Source organism: Typopeltis vanoorti, chromosome 21, assembly GCF_054136105.1.
Source record: "Typopeltis vanoorti isolate ZY-2024b chromosome 21, IOZ_Tvanoo_1.0, whole genome shotgun sequence".
NCBI classification, from domain to species: Eukaryota; Metazoa; Arthropoda; class Arachnida; order Uropygi; family Thelyphonidae; genus Typopeltis; species Typopeltis vanoorti.
In genome coordinates this window covers 52,182,922-52,206,073 of record NC_143569.1, presented here as the reverse complement: position 1 = coordinate 52,206,073, position 23,152 = coordinate 52,182,922, and the positions used below count along the sequence as shown (strand labels likewise).

Genomic DNA, 23,152 nt, shown 5'->3' with positions numbered 1-23,152 from the left:
TTTCAGATATTCCAAATGAACTTTTTATAAAGTAATGTAATGCACACAGACTTATCTTTTTTAATATTTCTTATTTAATATTTAGTAATTTAAGGCAGAATCAGATACAGTAATCTACATTTATCTTACCACATCAGGAACACAATTTGCCATTCTGATAATTGAGAAGAATCAGACAATTGGAGTATGATTACAAGGTGCTGTACCCAAATAGTGAATATGATTTCTTGTACTCAAAGTTGGTACAAAAAATCATATTCAGTAATCTGACCATATCAGGAAGGCAATTTGTCATTCTGATAATTGAAGGGTCAAATAACTCAAGTACAATTACACTGTGATGTACCAGAAATCAGTTGACATGCAACGTTGGTTAATTGAAGGGTCATTGTTTCGAACACTGACAAATGGTAGATTAGTGTAGTTGTAATGACTGGATGATGGATTAATTAAAATTTATGTGCAATGATTATCTAATCTGGCAGTGTTGAATATGTTAGTGATATAAAGTTACAATGAAGAAACAGACATAAAACATAAAATTAATAGATTCGCCAACATTTTTAAGCATGCTTAATGATATATTTAAACCAAATTAGTACAAAGAAATACAAGATTGAGAATATTCACTATCTTAGCTAAACCAGTTATATTATATGGAAGTGAAACATGGACAATGAACAAATAGACTAACGAAAAATAACATGAGCAGAAATAAAATTAAGAACATCAAATTACACTAAACTAGATAAAAAAAAGAGAAATTTTACAAACTACAGTAAAAACCAATTTTAGAAACAGTTAGTAAAGAACAGACTTTACACACACACTGATTCCATGTGCAATAGGTCAAAGAACCTATAAGCACATTACTGCCATGTATAGGATACAGTTAAGGACCAAGAAAAAAGTTTATCAATCATTTTTTCTTGAAGAACTGCAGGCTGTAGTTTTTTTTTTTTTTGAATACTTTGTGAGGAAGGCTATTTCAGAGTACAGGGGTAGATGGAATAAAAGAGAAAGAGAAGTAGGCGCAGCGTGTCTGCAGTTGTTTTAACAGGCCCAACAGAAAATGGAGGAATTATGGTCCAGTTCAGTGAACAGTGGTCATGGAAATACCTGTAGAACAGACACAAAGCTAAAACATTGCATCTATGAGATAGATTGAAGTTAGACTGTAATGGAGAGATTGTCTATGAGCTGAATTGCTCTCCTCTGGACAGCACTGAGAATATTTTCGGTAAAGAGAATGTTAAAATATAAGCCAAAAAAGAAATCAAGGAAGACATTTAAAAAGATGGTGAAGCTGGAACAAGCTAGTAATCCTAATACTGTAAAAAGAATAGGAGGAATAATACATTGATATTGTCTGTGCATAAAGATGTATATAAAAAAAAAATGGAAAAAAAAAAAATGAATAAAATAAAAAATGTTGAGACATGAATGAAAAGGAAAATATGAGTGAATCATAAGCCATCCTATATAGGTAGCAAATTTCATGGTATGCGACTTGGTTTAGCATCAGCAGATTATTCAGTATTAAACTGTGGCTGTGGAGTTGATTTTGCTCAGGCTGCTCAAGTTTTCCTGTCACAAACATAAAACTGACCTTGAACACACACACATTTGGTAATAATTACATTTATATTCAGTATAAATTACATTAATGTTGATTTTATTTATTTATTTTTTGCTTTGATAATATCTTCATATCAGAAGACCAATATATGAACTGAAAAGTTTAAAGCTAATGTTCATTCCAAAAATGTTTTAATAAATATCAAATCTTGCAATGAAGATTTGATATTTATAAAATAGTCACCCCCCCCCCCACTCTCCCTTTTAATGATCCTTAACATGCAATTTATTTATATATCATACCATGTTCTCCTTCATGATAGACCCAGTAGTCAGTCATGGCCAAGTAACTTGGCCTCTTAGAAACCTAATAATGTTTATGACAAGGCTAACTGGTTAATCCTTCTGCACTATCTCCTAAGGCTATAAATCAGCCATAGCAGATAGTACAGATAGGATTAACCAGTGCTCTTCTAGCCAGTTTGTGTGCTTTGTGAGATGAAAAAAAAAACCTGAGTTGCCAAGAGAAAAAATCCTGCCACCTTCATATGAGACTAACTCACATTCAGTTGAAAAGCTCCGATAAAGGTTCTTTACATCCTAGACTGATGATGCATTATAGAATTGGCTAGTGCATAAGTTACAGACAAGATTTAAACTCAGGTCTTTCCAGCATAAGGGCTTTGTCTATACAGATTGAGCTATGGAAGATCTTCCACACACACACACACATATATATACAGGGTGTTCGGGATAAATTTGACATATTTATAATTAATTATATTTTTCCGTAAGTTACATGTATTAACACACACTTCTCTTCATTTAAAAGTTTGGACCCTTCTTCATTCATATACAAGATGTCAGAAAGGATGGATAGCTGGAACCCACCTGAATCATGGAAGAGAATAACTTGTATCATGATGATTCGTGCCCGCCATCAAAATAAGGATATTACGACTGCTGCCCAATGCTCCCTGAATACAGTAAAAACAATCAGGCATGAACTAGAGACTTGCAATGGTGACTACGAGGATGTAGCAAGAAGAAAGATCCCTAGCAGACGATCTGATTGCGTTCGTACAGCAGAATTCCTCGCAAATCTGCAGGAACAGGTGTTGAAGAACCCTGGCATTGGAATTCGGGCTTTGTTCGTGGAGTTGCTAACTGTAGTCAAGCCCTGGATAACAAGGGTAGCCAATGGTAGGCCGTATGTATGGCAGCAGGATTCGGCCCCTTGCCACACCTCTGGGAAAAGTCAAAAATGGTTGTCTGAAAATTTCTACGACTTCACCAGTCCAAATGTTTGGCCTCCAAACTCCCCAGACCTTAACCCCATGGATTATTTTGTATGGGGCGCAGTTGAAAAAGACACCAATCGCACTTCCAGTAATACAAAAGCCCAGTTAATGGATAAAATTAAAACAGTTTTTGCGGCCCTTCCCAGGGAGACTGTAGCATCAGCTTGTTCGAGGTTCCGAAGCAGAATTGAAGCTGTGATCGATGCTAATGGTGGTTATTTTGAGTAAATCTTGTTGATAGTATTGTAATTAACTCTGCCTGTAATGTTTTTTTGTCAATTCATTAAATTTAATAGATACAAAGAAGATTTTCTTTTTCCTTACGAAACTGTCAAATTTATCCCGAACACCCTGTATATATATAAAACTGCATATACATACAATAAGTGACTTTCAACATACACCTATAAAGATTTTTTTTTGCTTTAAATAATCTGAATGTATGGCAAGCAACTCGTACCAGACTGATCAAATTAAATTAAAATAATGAATATACAAGAAAATGAAAGGGAAAAATCATGCAAGCTATAATTTGATTTCTTTTGAAAAGGTTTGTGGTAACAGACTAATAATTACATGTAAAGAGAATTTAGCATAAATAAGCATTAAGAATAATTAAATTGATATTATCCTAAACAAAAAATAATTATTGGTGGAAATGTTTTCACTTGGCTATGTTACCAATTATATATATTTGGTTTAATCCTTTATCCAAGTGCAAGCAAACCAAGTTTGCACCTTAAGTATTTTCAGGACTGGGGCAATTTGGGGTAAAAGTGGTATATAAGTTCTCATCACTTGCCTTAGTATCTCCCATAATGTAAAGCATATCTCCTTGAGGAGATGTATAATGTTATGCATTAAGGGAAGGGCCACTACCCAGACCAGTTTTGACCTTTACTGAGGTCTCATCAGTGGGAGCCAGACCCAGAGGTGGTGATACTAAGGTGGAAGTAATGCAGAAGTCATATCACCATATACCAGTTGCCAAAAGGTGTCGACACTTTATTAGTAAAATTCTCTGGATTAGAGATAGTTGATGGAAGTTTTTTCACTTGGCTATGTTACCAATTATATATATTTGGTTTAATCCTTTATCCGAGTGTAAGCAAACCAAGTTTGCACCTGAAGTATTTTCAGGAAGGGGACAACTCGTGGTAAAGGTGGAGTAAGTTCTCATCACTTGCCTTAGTATCTCCCATAATGCAAAGCACATCTCCTTGCAGACATGTATAATGCTATGCATTAAGGGAAGGGCCACTGCCCAGACCAGTTTTGATCTTTATTGAGGTCTCATCAGTGGGAGCCAGACCCAGAGGTGGTGATACTAAGGTGGAAGTAATGGAGAAGTCATATTTACCTATACGAGTTGCCAAAAGATAAATATGACTTCTCCATTACTTCCACCTTGGTATCACCACCTCTGGGTCTGTCTCCCACTGATGAGACCTGAATAAATGTTGAAACTGGTCTGGGTAGTGGCCCATCCCTTAATGCATAGCATTCTACATGTCTGCAAGGAGATGTGCTTTTCATTATGGGAGACACTAAGGCAAGTGATCAGAATTTGATTATATAAAGAAACCTGTGGAGAATTTTTTTTTTCTTTTTTATGCTAGAAAGCGTTGCTGCACGCATTTGGATTCCATTGTATTCATGCGCCCTATCTGTATGTTATTCCTAGTATTGTTCCCAACTGTACTGACAATGTCCTAAGACACTTAGATCGAAATATTTACGTATTAAAAAACCTATTACTGTGGTTTTACGTGTGTTTATTTAGTCAAGTGATCAGAACTTACTCTACCTTTATCACGAGTTGCCCCAGTCCTGAAAATACTTCAGTGCAAACTTGGTTTGCTTATGCTTGGATAAAGGATTAAACCAAATATATATAATTGGTAAAAAATAATTATCTTAAATAAGAATTAATTCATTAATACCAAAACATTAATATCACTCTACCATTTCCTCTTGTGTGTCAGTCTAAAAGGCCTATTATGGCCAAGTAACTTGGCTTCTTTGAAATCTAATTAATGCTCAGATAAGGCAGTTAGTCTTATCTGCATGGTGTATTATGGCTGGAATTTGCATGTGTTCTTCTGTCCAGTTTGTCTGTTTTTTTTTTGTTTGTTTTTTTTTGGGAGGGGGGGGATGGAAAACCCTCCCACTTCCAGCTAACTTATCTTCAACTGAAAAACCCAGATAAGAATTATTCACATCCTAGATGGAATTTGAACTGAGGTATTTCAGCTAAAGGGCACAGTATTAATATTTTAAGTCAGTTTTGACAGTTATTAAAATAAAAAGATTCGTTTTATTTTTTTGCTCTTTCATCCTTATTAAATTACAGATAAATAGATATAACAAGGCATTATATTTTACCTGAATAGCCACTACATTAGGTTGGTAAAGGCTGCCACCATGAGTAGGAGAGTGTAGCTCTCTAGAAATGAAATGGTGAAATCCATCGCCTTTTGGAGGTGACTGTTGGAATGTCTTAAACTCAGGTATACTGGATGTCTCTGTCGTTGGAGACAATTTGGCACGGGCTGTTGTAATGGCAACTTCCTGACTGTGGTATGGATATGAAGGCACATTGCCTGTAAAAACATTCATTTATGAGAAATGGAGTTTTTAAATGTAAACGATCAGGACAAAGAAAATCATTTTTACAATATCTTGTAAAAATGATGTAAAAATATATTTTTGTAATAAACAATGTTTATTAATTTTAAAACTGACACATTAACTGTTTAATGTTGGTCTCGAGAGTTGGGAGTTCATTCCAGATTCTATCTCCCCCACCACGCTTTTTCATGCAGTATGATTAATATCTATAAGGGCATGTCACACATACTGCAGAACCTTGCAATCACCTCCTTTCAAGGTACAGCAGTAAAAAAAGTCCTGCAGGCTGACAGCCAGACAGTACACAAGACCAAACCTGAAGATAATACATCAGGAGGCTTCTAAATTGGCTAGTGTATAATTCTGCTACCATGTACAGCAATACCTCGTACAGTCCGGCTTCGATCAGTCCGGTTTTAAATCCTAAAAATTAGTACACAAAATTATTTTTTTTATAAAAATAATTTCGGTTTTTTCCCTTTATACAGTCAAGTCTCTTTTTGTGCGGTTTATTTTTATGTGGTTTTAAAGTTATGTGATATGATATTTAAATTTTTTGGGGGGTCCCCCATTGTATATGTATGTACCTAGACTCAATACAACATTATGTTCAATGTCTTAATGTGTAAGCTATATATAGTACGAGTAAGCAGTGGATGTTTGCGAACTTTAATGTTGAATTAACTTCTATGTCTATCAGTTTTCGATGCGCAAATCTACAGTAAAGTTGATTTGTGATAATTAAATTTTAATCCCATTTAAAAAAAACTACATAACAAGTGCAAAAAGAAAACGTGAAAATGATTCTGTCACCAAGAAACGTAAATGGCTCGCTTTAGAACAAAAGCTCGATATAATCAAGCTTCATAAAGAAAGTGCATCCTTTACTGAAATAGGCCATGAAAAAGGAATGGACGAGTCATCAGTTCAAAAACTTATCAAAAAAAAATAAAAATACAAATCGCAAGGTATGGCTATGGCTTCTTACTTATCAAAAATAGTGACTAAAACCAGAAGCACTCGAATGGTAAATATGGAGCGGCTATTATCCATATGGATCGAAGACACTTAACTCAAAAACAAGTTCCGCTTGGTCAAATGGAAATTCAAGCCAAAGCATTAAGTCTTTACAATGAATTGAAGACTATTTGTGATATAGAAAACGAAGGTGAGGGAACTAGTGAAAATTTTACGGCAAGTCGTGGGTGGTTTTTTGTTTTAAGCAACAAACTGGTATTCACAATGTTCATATTGTTGGTGAATCTGCAAGTGCAGATAAAGAGGCTGCTTTAAGATATCTGAAGGAATTGAATGAAATCATACAAAAAAGTGGCTACAAAGATGAACAAATATTTAACGTTGATGAAACGGGATTATTCTGGAAAAAGTTGCCATCACGCACTTTTATAGCAGTCAATGAAAAGTCATGCTCTGGATATAAAATTTCAAAAGACCATCTCACACTGTTATTAGGTGAAAATGCAGCAGGGTATTTCAAATTAAAACCAATGCTTGTGTACCATGCAGAAAATCCTAGAGCTCTTAAAAATGTATCAAAAAATAATCTCCCAGTGTTGTGGAGTTCAAATAAGAAAGCATGGGTCACAAGAGTTTTATTTGAACATTGGCTCACCAACTATTTTTGCCCTACAACGTTATTGCAGAGAAAAAGGATTAGATTTTAAGATTTTATTGATCTGAGATAATGTCCCCCGGTCATCCGACTGGTCTTTGTGATTTAAATGAAAATGTACAAATAACTTTTCTTTCACCAAATACAACGTCAGTGATCCAACCAATGGATCACTGTGTCATTGCGACATTTAAGGCCTATTATTTGCACCGCACTTTTGCACAAGCCATAAAAGCTACAACAGGAGAAAATGCGTCTACTTTAAGGAATTTTGGAATAGCTACAACATCAGAAATGTTATTGAAAATATAGGCGAAGCATGGTATGAATTAACGGCAAGCAATATGACAGCAGTATGGAAACATATACCACACTGAGCAAATGATTTCATCGGTTTTGAAACTCATTTTGCTGAAGTCACTAATAACATAGTGGAAATTGGACAGCAACTTGGTTTCAAAGAGTTAGATTCCGTCAACGTAATAACTGAGTGCATTGAATCGAACGCTAATGAACTGGATAATGAAACACTTATTAACATGGATGAACAATGAGCTTATGAAGATGGGAGGGCAACTTAAACAACGATGACTGTGTTGAAGTGCCTGCACGAGAATTAACAGCTGAACAACTATCAAAAATTATTGGAATGGTTGAAACCTTGTCAGAGCATATTATGGAAGTTGATCCCAATATTGAACGTAGCCTTACAATTTGCCTAATGATAAACAATGCAAAACATAGAAATGTATGAAGAGAAAAAAACCAAAGAAGAAAAATGTGCAGACATCGATATTGTAATTTTTAGAGAATAAAAAATGAATTACGAAAAACATGTATTTTTTGTTTCATTATTTTTGATAAAAACATTCGAATTTATTAATCTCATTTTATTTATTGAAAAATATGGAGAATTTTTTTTTGGAACCAATTATCATTTTTTGTATGTATTTAGTTCCTCGATTAGTCCAGTTTCAAACAGTCTGGGATATCTGTGGAACTGATTAGTCGGACTATGTCCGACTAATCGGTTCCACAGATATCCCGGACTGTAATGTGTGATGAGTACTTTCGAGACCATGATAATAAGGAAGTTGAGTGCTCTCAGTATGAGTAGTATATTCAAGAGTTTATCTCTTTGTGCTGCATGTCCCTTCTCTCTATTCGAATATTCAATAAAATGAACCATGATAAAAACAAATCAGTGTCTCTATAGCCATAAAAATCGCCCTCAGAAAATAACACCCAAACAATTATGAAAAAAGAACACAGAAAATTCAGAGTGCCTTAATTATAGACCTTCATGACATTTTAGTGACTAATAGTGTAAGGATAACTTAGTCACCTTCAATGTTACAAAATACAGTCATGCTTTTTTTTTTCTTGCAAATTCTTCTGTCTTCTTAAACTAATATTCAGCTCTAGAATTTCTCACTTAAGCATATTGCATCAATCCCTTTTTTATCCTCTAAAAAACTTTGCATCCTTTTCTGATCAGGGTGCTACTTTTCACCAATGGAACTAATATCTTAGTACAAACTCCAAATCTGTTCGAACCTCAGGACAGTGTTCTCATAATTGGGATAGTGTAGCAAAAATATTCTAAAAAGTCCTGACGCTGTCCAAAGGAGAGCAGTTTGGCTGACCAACAATCTCTCTCTCTTGAGAGACTGTTGGTCATGAGGACTTGAGCTGCTATCTCACAGACAGCCTGTTTCAGCCTTATGTCTTTTTCTACAGGCACAACTCCACTCATGGCTTTCCATTACTCTACCTTACACTAATGTTAGACTATAAAGGGACGTTAGATAACCACAAACAGTGGTTATCCAACATCCCATTATAGTTCAGTTGGAAATCCAGCTAACATGCTTCTACTCTTTCATTCCATCTCTCAATATTATCTCAGAAATTTCTGAGATAATATTGACTGACTACAAACTCCAGATATTCAAAAAAAAAAAAAAAAATCAATACCTTCTAATTTCTTAGAAGTAAAGTGATGCCCAAATTACCAATTAAATAGGTATTATCCAACCTGTAGGCCAAATGTATCACAATGTTTAAAATATATTGTTCTCAGCATATGAGAACTGATCTCAGAAAATAAGGTGTGTGCATGCACACACAATTTACATGTACATATAGACAAAGAGAGAAAGAGAGAGATTTAAAATTAATCCATCAAACTGCCCACAATAGCCTGACACTTACACACAAAAAAAATTCAGTCATCTGGCAGCATTTTTTAATATCAATAAAATAATAATAACAATAAAGAATAAAGCTAATTTAATGAAATTCTATTTCCTAATTTTTGTGAGATATCTCAATAATAAAAATATCATTATTTAAACCATTTTCCCCCTTTAATTATAATATGGTATAATTGAACTTAATTTTCAAAAACGGTTGATGGAGTAAAACATCTGGATTATGCCCAAGAATAATTGGCTAACTTCCCTCTCTTAATTATACAAGAAAATTCATTATAAGTTAGTCCTAATGAGTTTTCTTTCCTTGTTTTGATTCTTCAAGAAAAGACAAAATTAACACAATTCATTTCTTTCCTGAATAAATCCGAACTTTACTTGTAATTAAGCTGCATTAGTCTTTTGCCAAAAAAGCACCTAAAAATCAATACATTTTCATCTTGAAATCAACTTCTGCATTTGTCAATAATAACCCACAGATTTTACAAAAAAAAAAGCTTTAATAACACATTTTGTAGAATTATTTTTTAATTCTTAATTTACAGTCAATAAAATAGTGAAATATTAAAATACTAATTAAAAAAAAAAAAAAAAAACACTAAGAATGGCAGCAGAAATACTTTAAAGACATCTAATTAGGATGAAAGCACATCAATCTGTATTTACATAAATCTAAAATTTCTGACAACATTAAAAGCTTCTCCCAAATAACAAAAATAATACTCTGTAGAAAAATAAAACTACCTGCACATTTCACCATTTTATTTATAATGCTTTCTGTATCATAACTCATCTAAATAAAATAGTGAAACTGAATTTTTTTTTTTTTTTTAGAAAGTTTTTTTATCTTGGGTGTAAAATACATTAAAGATACCAAGAAATTTTATACTTGGTTTTAATCCTTTTCCCCGGATAAACAAAACAAAGTTTTGCAAGTGAAATATATTCATGCCTGAGCTACTTGCATATAGAGGCTAATGACTTCATATCACTTGCCTTAGTATGTATCCCATAATGCAAAGTACCCCCCCCCTTTTCAGGCATGTATAATGCAATGCATAATGGGAAGGGCCACTACCCAGACTGGTTTCGACCTTTACTGAGGTCTTAAACTTTCTACATCTTTCTCTCATACAGCAATTTTTATTAAGAAGGTCAAGCACCTTTTGTCTACTTGCATATGAGATATATATGACTTCTGCATTACTTCAACCTTGGTATGGCTCCCACTGAAGAGACCTCAATAAAGGTCAAAACTGATCTGGATAGTGGCCCTTACCATTATGCATTGCATTATACACACCTGAAGGGGTGGGGGGGGCACTTTGTATTATGGGATACATACTAAGGTAAGTGATATGAAGTCATTAGTCTCTATATACAAGTAGCTCAGACGCGAATATATATCATGCGCAAAACTGTTTTGTTTACCTGGGGAAAAGGATTAAAACCAAGTATAAAATTTCTTGGTATCTTTAATGAATTTTTTTTTCATCATATGCAATTATATACAAACACATTAATCACTTCAATAAACATCCTAACATTTTTGTCATTTAATTTATATGCAGTACGTTACACAAAACTCCTTCCCCCTATTCAAGCCTTGATTTTCCAAAAAGTGTGCTGAAGAGGTTTAATATTAATATCAATAATTTCATGTCGTTATTAATTTTTAAATTCATGATTTGAATTATAGGTGATCAGAAATGATCATCATTTCCTGATATACTATTTTCTGATGTATACTGTTTGATGCTAAGATAGCAGAAAGAAGACCCACAGGAAGACTAAAATCTAGGCAGAATGATTCAGCCAGAAGCACCCCAGAAGACAAAAACATGATCTGACAACACTGGGGTGCTGACAAGTAACAGACTAATTTGGAGAAAATTTTTGACAGGAGATTAGTAATAATGCAAACTTAATCATACAGTATTGTCAGAATATCCTCTACACACTTCTGAAGGCACATATCAGGAAAATGATGGATGTGTACATATCAAGGGGTGTCTAGAATACTATGAAAGCCCAGCAAAATCATAAATAAATCCAAAACTACTTTTGCAAGCACCAAGTGCAAAAAACTTGCTTGTTTCTCAAACTATACTAGATCCTTCTGGTTCCTTGCTAAAGCAAAAGGTTGCAATTGCTGCCCTTCCATGCTTCCAACTCTTATATACAGCAGTCCCCCCCTTATCCATGGGGGAAACATTCCAAGATCTCCATGGATAAAACCACAGATAGTACCAAACCCTATACATACTATGTTTTTTTCTTCATCATCATCATCAAATTCCTGCCATGTACCCTCAAGGGGTGTACAGGATATGACAGTACTACATGAAAAAATTACATCATTACTAACTTCCTATCTACAATTTTCCTCCAAATCAGTCTGTTACTTGTCAAGACTCCAACATTATCAGATCTTATATTTCTATCGTCTAAGGCACTTTGTACCGTATCAATCCACCTATATCTTGGTCTTCCTCTGGGTCGTTTTCCTGCCAACCTGGCAGAGAACACTTGTTTTGCTAATCTTTCCTCTCCCATTCTATTTAAATGACCATACCACCTGAGATTAGCTCTGCTAACGCATTCCTGGATGCTGACAATGTCAAGTTCTTTCCTAATATCCTCATTTTTAATATGATATTGCCATTGATGCCATCTGTTCACGCTTCGAATCTTTCTCAGGACTCTCATATCTGCGGTCTCTAGTCTTTGGTCAAGTGTTTTACTTCTGACCCAGCTCTCAGATCCATAAGTTAAAACTGGTTTGAACCCTGTCTTGTATACAGCCAGTTTAGTGTTCCGACTAATTTCTCACTTACTCCATATGAATTTATTCAATTGACTTCCCACCATACCAGCTTTGCTGATTCTGTTGTCTATTTCTATATTTAATTTACCATCTTCAGTAAAAATCGTGCCTAAGTAGCTGAAATGTTTTACTTGTTCCACAGGTTCTCCATTCACAACACAGTTGACATTTTCAATGATTCTGCCTATTTTCATTGTCTTTGTCTTTTTATTGCTGACCTTCATACCATATCTATTACAACAGCTATTCAATTTAGTCAGAGAATCTTGCAGGCTTGTAGCGGATTTATTTAGAATTATAACATCATCCGCATAAAGCAAAGAGCTGACATTAACATCTCCAATTTTGATATCAGGTTTAATACCACTTTCCTTCATAATGTGATCCATATAGATAATGAATAACAGAGTGGATAATGTACATCCTTGTCTCACACCAGATTTAACATTAAACCATCTTCCTGTACTTCCTTCAATTCTAACTGCTGACTTACAACTCAAATAAAGACTAAGTATTGCTTGATATAATGCCCCATTGACACCATATAACTGCAGCATATTGAATAGCTTCTCTCTCTTGGCACATTGTTATATGCCTTTTCCAAATCGACAAAACTTAAATAAAGATCTTTGTTATATTCCCAGGCTTTCTCGACTATTTGTCGTAAAGTGAAGATCTGATCCTGACAGCCTCTATTTGGCCTGAATCCAGCTTGTTCTTCACCAAGCTTTTCTTCCACAATTCTTCTCAACCGTTTCTCAAGTATACTTGCATAGATCTTGCCAGGAACACTCAGTAGGGAAATACCTCTGTAATTCTCACATTCAGTTTTATTTCCCTTTTTATATATGGGTACTATGAGAGCTCTACTCCAATCATCGGGAATTCGTCCCTCTGTCCAGGCTTTCTGAACTATGCAGTGCAGCCACTGTAAGACTTTTATACCACCATACTTCAGCATTTCTGGTCAAATATCATCTACTCCTGCTGCCTTTCCACATTTCAAGCCTTTGATGGCTTTTTCTACTTCAAGTATGGATATGTATTCCTGACTGCATGCCTGGGCAGTGTTTTTTATCACTGTGCTGTCCTCACTGCTTGTTTCATTTAGCAGTTTTTCAAAGTAATTACTCTATACTTCAAGGATATCTTTTTCTTCTGTTTTCATGTCACCTTTATCATCTCTAACTCCTTTTACAGCACTCTTTCCTCCATTCCTAAGTTTCTTCAACAACCTCCAGAATATTTTTTTTTTTTTTGAAATAAAAAATGATGGTACAACATGACAATATTTTTTCCTATATAGTTTAAATAAACTTTAATTTATAAATTAGGCACAGTAAGAGATCAACAACAATAACTAATAATAAAATGGAACAATTACAAGAGCATACTATATGCTAAATGTGAATGGAATCTTAGCAACCTCAGTATACGATTTTTTTATTATTATTTATTTATTTTACGAAGTTGAGAACTTTCACCTTTTCACTGAAAAGAAAGTGCTTTACGACTTCTCTTTGACATATCCAAATTACAAGCATCACTACTCTTTTGTTTTGGGGCCATTATTAAGTAAAATAAGGGTTACTTGAACACAAGCACTGTGATACCGTAACAGTTGATCTGATAATCAAGAACTACTCAGAACTGCGTGTAATTTAAAACTTATGAATTGTTTATTTTTGGAATTTTCCATTTAATATATTCAGACCAGGTTTGACCACGGATGGGGGGGTATGGTATATCCAAACAGTAATGGTATATCCAAACAGTAAACACCACTTAAAGATATGGCTGATCTCTTGGCATCAGTTACTCCTCAAACTTGTATATGTGAAAAGAAAATCAATCACTATAGTGGAAAGTGATTTTCCTTTTATCAGCATACCAAAAACAACTCACCACATGTTGCTCTTTCTGGTGAAAGATATCAGAAAATTCCTAAACAATATAGATGCTGATAAGTCTCATGGTCCAAAAGTTATCTCTCCAACTACCTAAGAACTTGTGCCCTAGAATTGTAATTCATCCTGTTAGGTAGATGGAAGAAAAATATAACAGCCTACATAAGCTGTTATACTCTTCTAACATCTACCTAATAGTAGAAACAAGCCTTTCTTTTCCTAAATAAAGAAAATAAAAATCAGCCTACTGATTTTTATCTTCTTTGATGGTCAGCCATCTGACCATTCTTGCTCCAAACAGGTGTCTTAGTCACGGACACAAGCCATAGAAAAGTTTAAAGATAGTGATGTGGTTGCTCTTGGTATTTACTTGGTATTTTTATGATATATCCCAATAAACAACAATAAGAAATCCATAAGGATGAGTAGGAAGTAGAACAAAGGATCATCTCTGAAAGCTGTGAAAAAGCAAGATTAGCAAGGGTGTGTCGGCTATGTTCTTTGCTTGGAGAGTGATGAATGAGTGGAATGGATTGCCAGAGGTAGTTTGAGTGTCCAATGCTAAATAAGTTTAAGGAGAGGAATGATAGGTATTGCACAAATAAACAGTAATGTACATCTCCCACATGAGTCTTTTGACTCATGGAGATAACCATATACTAATAATAATAAAGTGATTAGTGATGCTCTTTCATTGTTTAGAGAATATTTGCTTTATGTGAGAACTATTCTAAGAATGAGAAATCAATAAATAATATGATTAGTTAGAAAAAATACTGATGTTTTTGGAAAATGTATTACTAGAATGGTCCTATATTACACATATTCTTCTGAGTTTTCTTAAAGTTAAAAAACTGATTTTGTTTAGAAAATAATTTTTTATTAAATAAAAAATATTCTATTTTGTCCTGTCTACAGCTACTCATTACTCATATTCTTTCTCATATACATTAATTACCTGTTCTCACTAACTGTAAATCCTATCCAAAATTTTGCTGATAATAATACACTCCATTTCTCTTTCCTCCTTTGAGAAAACTTATAGCGCTCTTAATTCAAGCTTCAGTAGCTGCAGAATAAATATCTTAAACACTGGATTTCCTCACTATTCTTAAGTGGGAGTGAAGATAATCTAGTCAATTTTAATGCTCTCAAAACAAAATCCTGTCTTATTTTTCAAAACAAGATTTTGCTGCTCATTCTAAATCTAATAAATATTCTGATCTCCATTAACACCAATTTTCTCTTCTTGCATTGACTTTTATGTCTAGCCTAAAAATGCATCACACTCACATCCTTGTCAGTCTCAAACAAACTTGATCCCGCTTTAATGCAAAATACTGCCTCTTGCCTGTATAACTCCTAACAGTTTATAAATAAAAAAAAATCCACAAACAAGAATACTGTTTATCAGGATGCCATACTGAAAGATATATGGAAAAACTTAATCAACTCACTCAGTTTAACGGAACCACAATACGCGAAAAATCATGTAACACATGTACATACAATACGTATCCATTATACTGACTGAAGCTTCTCAACACATGCATGCATGCATAGTTTCAAACTTAACTGCCTAACAGTCAGCAACGTTTCTGTATTCTCTCATATTTTTTATGTGTACCGTTCAGCTTTGACAAAGCAAGACAGTCGTTAGTGAAACTAGTAGGCAGGATTATATTAATAAAGTACCTATGGTCTCGTAACCACAAAAAGTCTCATTTTTAAGTATTTTATGACCAAATATGTATAATTTAAGAATACTGTTCTCACATTTGGGATGGTACACTAAAAATCTTTGCAAGAACTCTCAATGCTGTGCATACAGGGGGAGCCACTTGATAGGCATTCCACCACATAAAAACTTTCCCAGTAACTTTCTCATAGATACTCAGTTTTTCTGCTTGCTTTTTTTCTTTCTTTTTTTTTTGTTTTAAAAATAGGTATTTTCATGGGCAATGCTACTGGCACCACCATTCATCCACTTTTTTCTAATCGTGTAAGAACACAAGCAGCTGCTGGTCAACATCCAGGGCCAGTGGAAGCAGGCATGCGAGCGCCGCTGCTGGGGCACGGTTCACAAGTTCATTTTTAAGAAATAAAATTTTTATCATAAAAACAAAAAATTCTTAGAATGATCAATATTAAAATAAATAAGGCCAGATACACCGAATAAAAATTTTAAAAAATTGTATAATGTTGCCTCTTTGATCAGCCGGCTGTTTACGATTTTGCAGCAAGAGCAGGCTAAATGTTTGCCTGCCGAATGTTATGTCTACTGCAGTCCGTCTAAAGTGAAACGGTGAACGGTTTTATGGGCAGAAACGAATTTTCGTACTTGCTAGTTAACCAGTCATATGGTATGCATTTTAGTAGGCTACTGACAGTAGCGCAGTGCAGACTATTATTTTGTCTCTGTGTCATGTAATATGGTACTCATTTCAGTAGGCTACTGACAGTAGCGCATTACGGACTATTATTTCGTCTCTGTGTCATGTTGTGTAATAATTTCTTGTGGGTATAAAATAGAAATGGAATCAAAAATTAAAAAAAAGTTATCCGGTGCACAAAATCGTAAGTATCATGCTGCAAAAGAAGCAGATATTAAAAAACAAACTGGGGCTCTTAATAAATTTGTTAAAATATTAAAATATTATGATGCAGATTGTAACCAACTCGATACACCAGAAATCAGAGTTGAAGAACCGTACACATCATCTAGTTTGCATGAAAGTACTATTGCAACTATTGAACAAGATAACAAGACGCATGATTTAAGTGAAAAACAGTTAGGAGAAGATTTAGTTGTAGTTGACCGAAACTAACACATTGTTAGTCTCTGTAAATTTAGAAGATCCAAGTAAATGGGGAAATTGATGAAAAATTATGAGTTGTTTTAATTGAAATGGGGCCTGTTCAAAAGAAAAATATAATATATCCCAGAGATACATATAGTCATAAATTTCGCGACACGTATTATAATAGAAAATGGAAAAAGGGGAACTTGTGTCAAGAACATGGCTCATTTATTTCGAAACTTTAAATTCTGTTTTTTGCTTTTGTTGCAAACTTTTTGCACCTAATGAATCAAGTAGCCTTGAAGAAGGTTATAACGATAAATGTAAGTACAACTTTGCATAGATATGAGACTAGATTAGCTCGCATGAAAAATTTCTTAAAATGGAAGGAAGTTGATAAAAATTTAAAAAACAAAACTACTATTGATTGCCAGACTCAATGGAAAAGAAACACTGGAGTGTTTTAGAACGCTTCATTGAAATTATAAAATTCCTTGGTAGCCAAAACTTAGCTTTTCGCAGATCATCTGATAAATTAGATGAAAGGAATAACGGCAATTTTTTTAAAATTAGTCGAACTGTTTGCAAAGTTTGATCCCGTTATGGAAAATCACGTTGAAAGGGCCCTACAATGAAACAATACAGTACACTATTTGAGTAAAGACAGTAAAAATAAAATATTGGAAACTTTAAGTAACACAATCAGGGATACAATCCCTGATTGTATTATTATTATCAATTCGAAAATCTAAATATTATTCCATAATTTTAGACTGCACACCTGATGCAAGTAAAACAGAACAAATGACAATTATTATTCGCTTTGTTTCCTGTGACAATGGAATTGTCAAGATCCAGGAAAACGTTTTAGGTTTTGCAGATATATCAGATTCCACAGGATGTGGTTTATGTGCAACAATAATGGAACATTCCAACTGAAGACATCATGCGAGGTCTAGGGTATGACAATGGGGCAAATATGAAAGGGAAAAAATATGGGCTCCAAAATTTGCTTTTGAACAAAAATCCTCAAACTTTTTACATGCCATGTGCTGCTCATACTCTAAATGTAATCATTAACGATGCAGCCAAAGTGAATGCAGATACAATTAGTTTCTTTGCAATTATTCAAGAAATATACAATTTCTTTTCATTCTCTTACAAATGTTGGGCAATCCTTTTAAAATCTGTAAAAAATTTCACATTGAAAAAGCCATCAGAAACGCAATGGGAAAGTAAAATTAATGCAATCCGCCCTTACAATATCAGTTAGGAGAAATTTACGATGTATTTTTTAAATTTTAAATAATGAAAATTTTAATAAAGAAACTCAGCATGAAGCGCAAGCATTATGTGCTAAAATAAAGGACTACAAATTTATTTGCTCTCTTATAACTTGGCATGATTTACTTAACAGAATAAACCCTGAGTAAAATGCTTCGAGACAAAAATATGAACATTACACTTGCTTTAGAATCTATTGAAAACTTAAAAATATTCTTACAAGAGAATCGATCAGATACAAATTTTAAAGAAGTTCTAAAAACGGCAAAAGAACTGAGTGAAGAGGTGGATGGAGAACAAAAATTTAAAACTGATATGGAAGTTCGACGACGAAAGAAGATATGACAATTTGACTACAAGCATCATGACGAAACACCAGAATCGCCAGAAGATAAATTTAGAGTGAATGTGTTTTATACACTTCTAGACATTGCAATGTGTTCGTTAATAGAACGTTTTGAACAACTAAAAACATATTATGATAATTTCAATTTTTTTATAGATTACTACAAATTAATAATGAAGATTTACGAAAAAATTGTGACAATTTAGAGAATCTCTTGAAGGATGGCGACAATAAAGACGTAAATGCAATAGAACTATATGACGAGTTATGTGCTTTCCGGGATATTTTTCGGAAGGATAATTTAAATATTCAAAGCCCTTTCAATATTCTTAATTTTATTGTGTCCAATAATTTATCTTTCCCTAACTTTTCAATTGCTTCAAGAATAATACTATTAACCTTACCTGCTAGTGTAGCGAGCGGTGAACGTTCCTTTTCCAAGTTGAAATTGATTAAAACCTACTTAAGAACAAGTACGTCACAAAAAAGGCTCGTTAGTTTGCCGTTAATAGCTATTGAAAATGATATATGTGCGGAATTAGACGTTAACACCATTATTTCTAATTTTGTGAAGATGAAATCAAAAACCCTAAAATTTTAATTTAAAAAATTTCAAGAATATTTATGAATCTAATTTATTTTCTGTTATTCTGTAAAGATGTTATGTTTTGAAGACTTATATTAAATGTTCAAATTATTTCTGAATTCTTTTCTTATTTTCTTATCTATCTTGAGTTTCTTTTATTTTCCTAAAAGATAGTTCCACTTATAAAAATTATTAAAATTTTTTTACAAATTACTAAGATTTTAGTAACTTGTAAAATGGACGAATTTTTTAAACTTTAGTTCAAATAAATTTTAACTTTAATTAAAATTCATTTTAATTTTGTTAGCGATTCGGGTCGGTGAGAAGGCTATAATCCCTGAAGTGGCTTTATCAAAATTTGCTTTAACTTTTGAGAATTTTTTGAATATTCGGGTTTTTAAACGATTATCTTGCCTAGTCAACACCCCCAGTTCGTTACATTTAGCGAACCAACGTGTGGCTGCTCTGTCAAAATTTATTTAAGAAATTTCAAATAATTTAAATTTTTATTATCATAAAAGAACCACACACACTCGGATCATTACAGGGGCACTTAGATAGAAATTGCATGCGGGCGGCAAAGACTAATGCCGGTTCTGTCAACATCCATTCACAGTCAACCTTCAAATTTATAGAACTAATTTTGCATCCTAGTTTTTCATTCCATTTATTTCAATTCTATCTTTCTAACAACCTTTACTATGCTATTTTCCCCAATGAATAAAACTTCCAGTTCTTCAAGAAATATATTAACAGATTACTTTCTTCTAATGACACGCCCACACATGTCATGATTGCATTATACATTTTAACATCTCTCGTGTGTGGGATTCATATTTAAAATTCATTCCACTCCCACCTCCTGTTCTATTCCTTTTACATTAATAGGATAGCTGTAATAAGCCATCCTATTAATGTAAAAGACAAATAAATTAGCCTCTTATATAAATGCATATAATTTTATGTAATGATAGAGTACTGTAGTTAATCCTACACCAACAGTCTTCTATGTCTGAAAATGCATATGTTATCTGACCAAGTTAACTGCTTTGCAAAGGAAGAAAAGCACTGTTACTTCTATATGAGAGACCAGTTAACCAACCATCATCTGAAAAGTCCTAATAAAGTTACATCCAAACAACATTTGAAGTGAGACTGTACTATTCATAATGATAATTTTAGGAATGAATCAAAAACATATATGAAATTATATGATAACTAAAATAATAAAGTCCACTAGAAGAAAGACCACCTCACTTCACAGAAATAAATACAAATGTGAAAGACTGTTCTGAAATTTACCTCTACCCTAAATAAGAATCCTATTTGAATAAGTTCAATGCATAAAACTGCCTCCCTCGAGTCAGGAAATGCATATTTGCAGATAAAATGCCAAGAATTCCAAAGTCCTGAATTCGCAGTTCAGGATTTTGAAACTTGCCTGTTTATTCACATTAGTTTCACTTATTCATGTAGTAGGTATGTGCACATGAGTAAGAGATTGTTCTTAATAACCTAAAAATTCTGATGATTTGATTTATATGTTAACTGTTACTTATAATGGTAATTTTAGGAACCACTATTAAACCCAAGTGATGCAGCAACTGAAAAATAACTTTACTGAAAATATATTGAAGAGGTGTAATAAAAATATTCAATCCATGTGCAACTACTTCTTCAGTGATATTGAAATACCTAGAGCAAATCACATTTCACAGTTAAATGAAACAAAAAACAAGTGCGGAAATGATCAGAAATAACTGCAAAAGTTTATTTCCTAACAGCATTCTTGTTTGTAATATAATTCATTATCACAGCAACTGAACAAAGAGTCCCACTCTGTATCATTTCAAATCATTTAGCCCAACAGATTTAAATCAAAACTGAAGTGTCTTGATAAATTTTATGATATCCAATATTTTCAACCATCCAACCAAAACAAGTAGCTCAATTGGAAGAACAACAGTACATCGCACCCTTCGATTGGAAGAGGCCTAAGTTCAATTCTCATTGTGATGAGAGGAATCTTCATATGGGAATTTTTCAATTGAAGGTGAGTTAGCCAATCTCATACAGAGGTAGCAGGGTTTTTTCTCCCAGAAACTCGAGTTTTTTTTCATCCCGCATACAGACAAATTGGCCTTCAAGACACACAATACTAATGGTGGTAGTGGGAAGTATATGGTATTCATGTAGATGATGATGGTAGTGGTGATTTGGTATAGTTGGTGGATTAAGTGGTGGAGATGAAGTTGTTGAGTAGGTGCCCTCCCTTGATGAGTCTTTCAACTCCTTGGAGGTGTCATGAAATAATAATAAATCAACTGTTGTCCACTGAAACATTTAAATATCCAATATCTGATATAAATTACTTACAACCAGAAGTATAAAAAAACCAAAAATTATCTCATAATGACTTTAAATATGATCAGGTACAAAATCATCAGTAATAACTGTAATCAAGTTGTATAATGAAACATAATAAAAAGTTACTATATATTCAAAACAATTTGCACAAGAGTGTAAAAAAGAATAGAATAGATTTTCGAAAACAGAATCTCGAAGAAAAAATTCCTTATATAAAGAAAATATTTGTGCACTTACCTAGATTAGCTGGCCGGGGAAGAGTAGCTATACCACTACCAGGTAAGTCCTGAGAATCAGGTATGTGAGTGGACCGTCGGATGCCATTTGTGATATCTTTCACCCTTTTGATGGCAAGCATTATCTTCTTTTGATGACCTGAAAGAATTCCAAGAGATAAAATCTAGCTCAAGGGTCAATTAAAAATAACCTGGTCCATTTTAAATATTTTGGTCCCAATTCACCCTGTTTGCAACATTTGAACAGGAAAAACTTGGGTTTGATTCTTATTTTGCATTAGAGGTTATTCACCATTGTTATATTTGTAAATATTTTTGTAAATATTGGTATATTTTGTTTCCAACAAAAAACAGTATAATAGGGATAAAATAACTAATTAAATTATCATAACCTTAATCATTTTCGACAGTACATATATGCTGCTTGAAAAGAAGTCAACAAACACCCCTGTAGACAAGGTGCATCATGCTATGTAACAAGTCATGGTTTTTAGCCAATATAAATTGGAGGATTATGATGCTCCCAAGTCTGTGTCTGGGTAAAATGGCTGCAAGAAGAGAACTGACAGAGTTTGAAAGAGGCATTTTATAGGATGCCATGTTGCTGGTCTATCTGCTCAGCAAACTGTTGACTAATTTGGTCATCTGAGGTCAACAATCAGTGATACGATAATGAGATGGAAGTATAGGGAGTTGACTGCAATTGCCCCACAGTTGACAACCCACGACACTCACCAAAAATGACTACAGGGTTCTACAAAGCATAGTATGTCAAAATCGCCATTAGCTGGCCAACACGTTGAATGTGGAGCTCTGGGCATCAACTGGAACATGAATCTGCACAAAAACATTCAGAACTGAGGCTCACAACATGGGTTTCCATGGTAGGACAACCATAGACAAGCCTCACATTACCCAAAACAATATGCAACATTTCACCACTGAAGACAATGTCGCATGTCTTCAGTGGTGCAAAGAATTTGTACTGTGGACATGGAAGCTTGGAAAGTTGTGTTATGGAGCGATGAATCATGCTACACCCCTCTATTGAGCAGATGGATGGGTTTGGGTGTGGCAGATGAACATCTCTTACCAGAATATATAACCCCAACTATGAGATTCAAAGGTGATGGTGTGACGATATAGTTCAGTTTCTTGGTTTGACCTCAAACCTTCATTTGTGGGGCCATGAATATTGAACTACGAGAGGTATCTGAGCATTCTGGACAATGCAATGCTTCCTACACTGTGCATATCTACAAAACTGTCTATGGTCTCATTCAGCAAGACAATGCACTGTGTCATAAGGCTGTTGATGTAATTGCATAGTTTGCAGACATGTACATCACCACACTTGAATGGTCTCCACAGAGCTCGGATCTCAATCCTACTGGACATCTGTGGGATGAACTGGAGCATCAAGTGAGGTCAAGGGATGTATG

General features: G+C 33.9%; 1 protein-coding gene across 2 annotated transcripts in view; it reads right to left on the bottom strand.

Moving 5' to 3' along the window:
* Positions 1–23,152, bottom strand: part of LOC150094852 (caskin-2-like) — a 378,559-nt gene that overhangs the window by 66,901 nt on the left and 288,506 nt on the right. For both annotated transcript variants that reach the window (XM_090411520.1, XM_090411521.1), the window contains 2 exons: positions 21,712–21,849; positions 5,265–5,482 (listed from right to left, as the gene is read on the bottom strand). In XM_090411520.1, the coding sequence (XP_090267646.1) occupies positions 5,265–5,482; positions 21,712–21,849 (356 nt within the window). The remainder of the gene's footprint in view (positions 1–5,264; positions 5,483–21,711; positions 21,850–23,152) is intronic.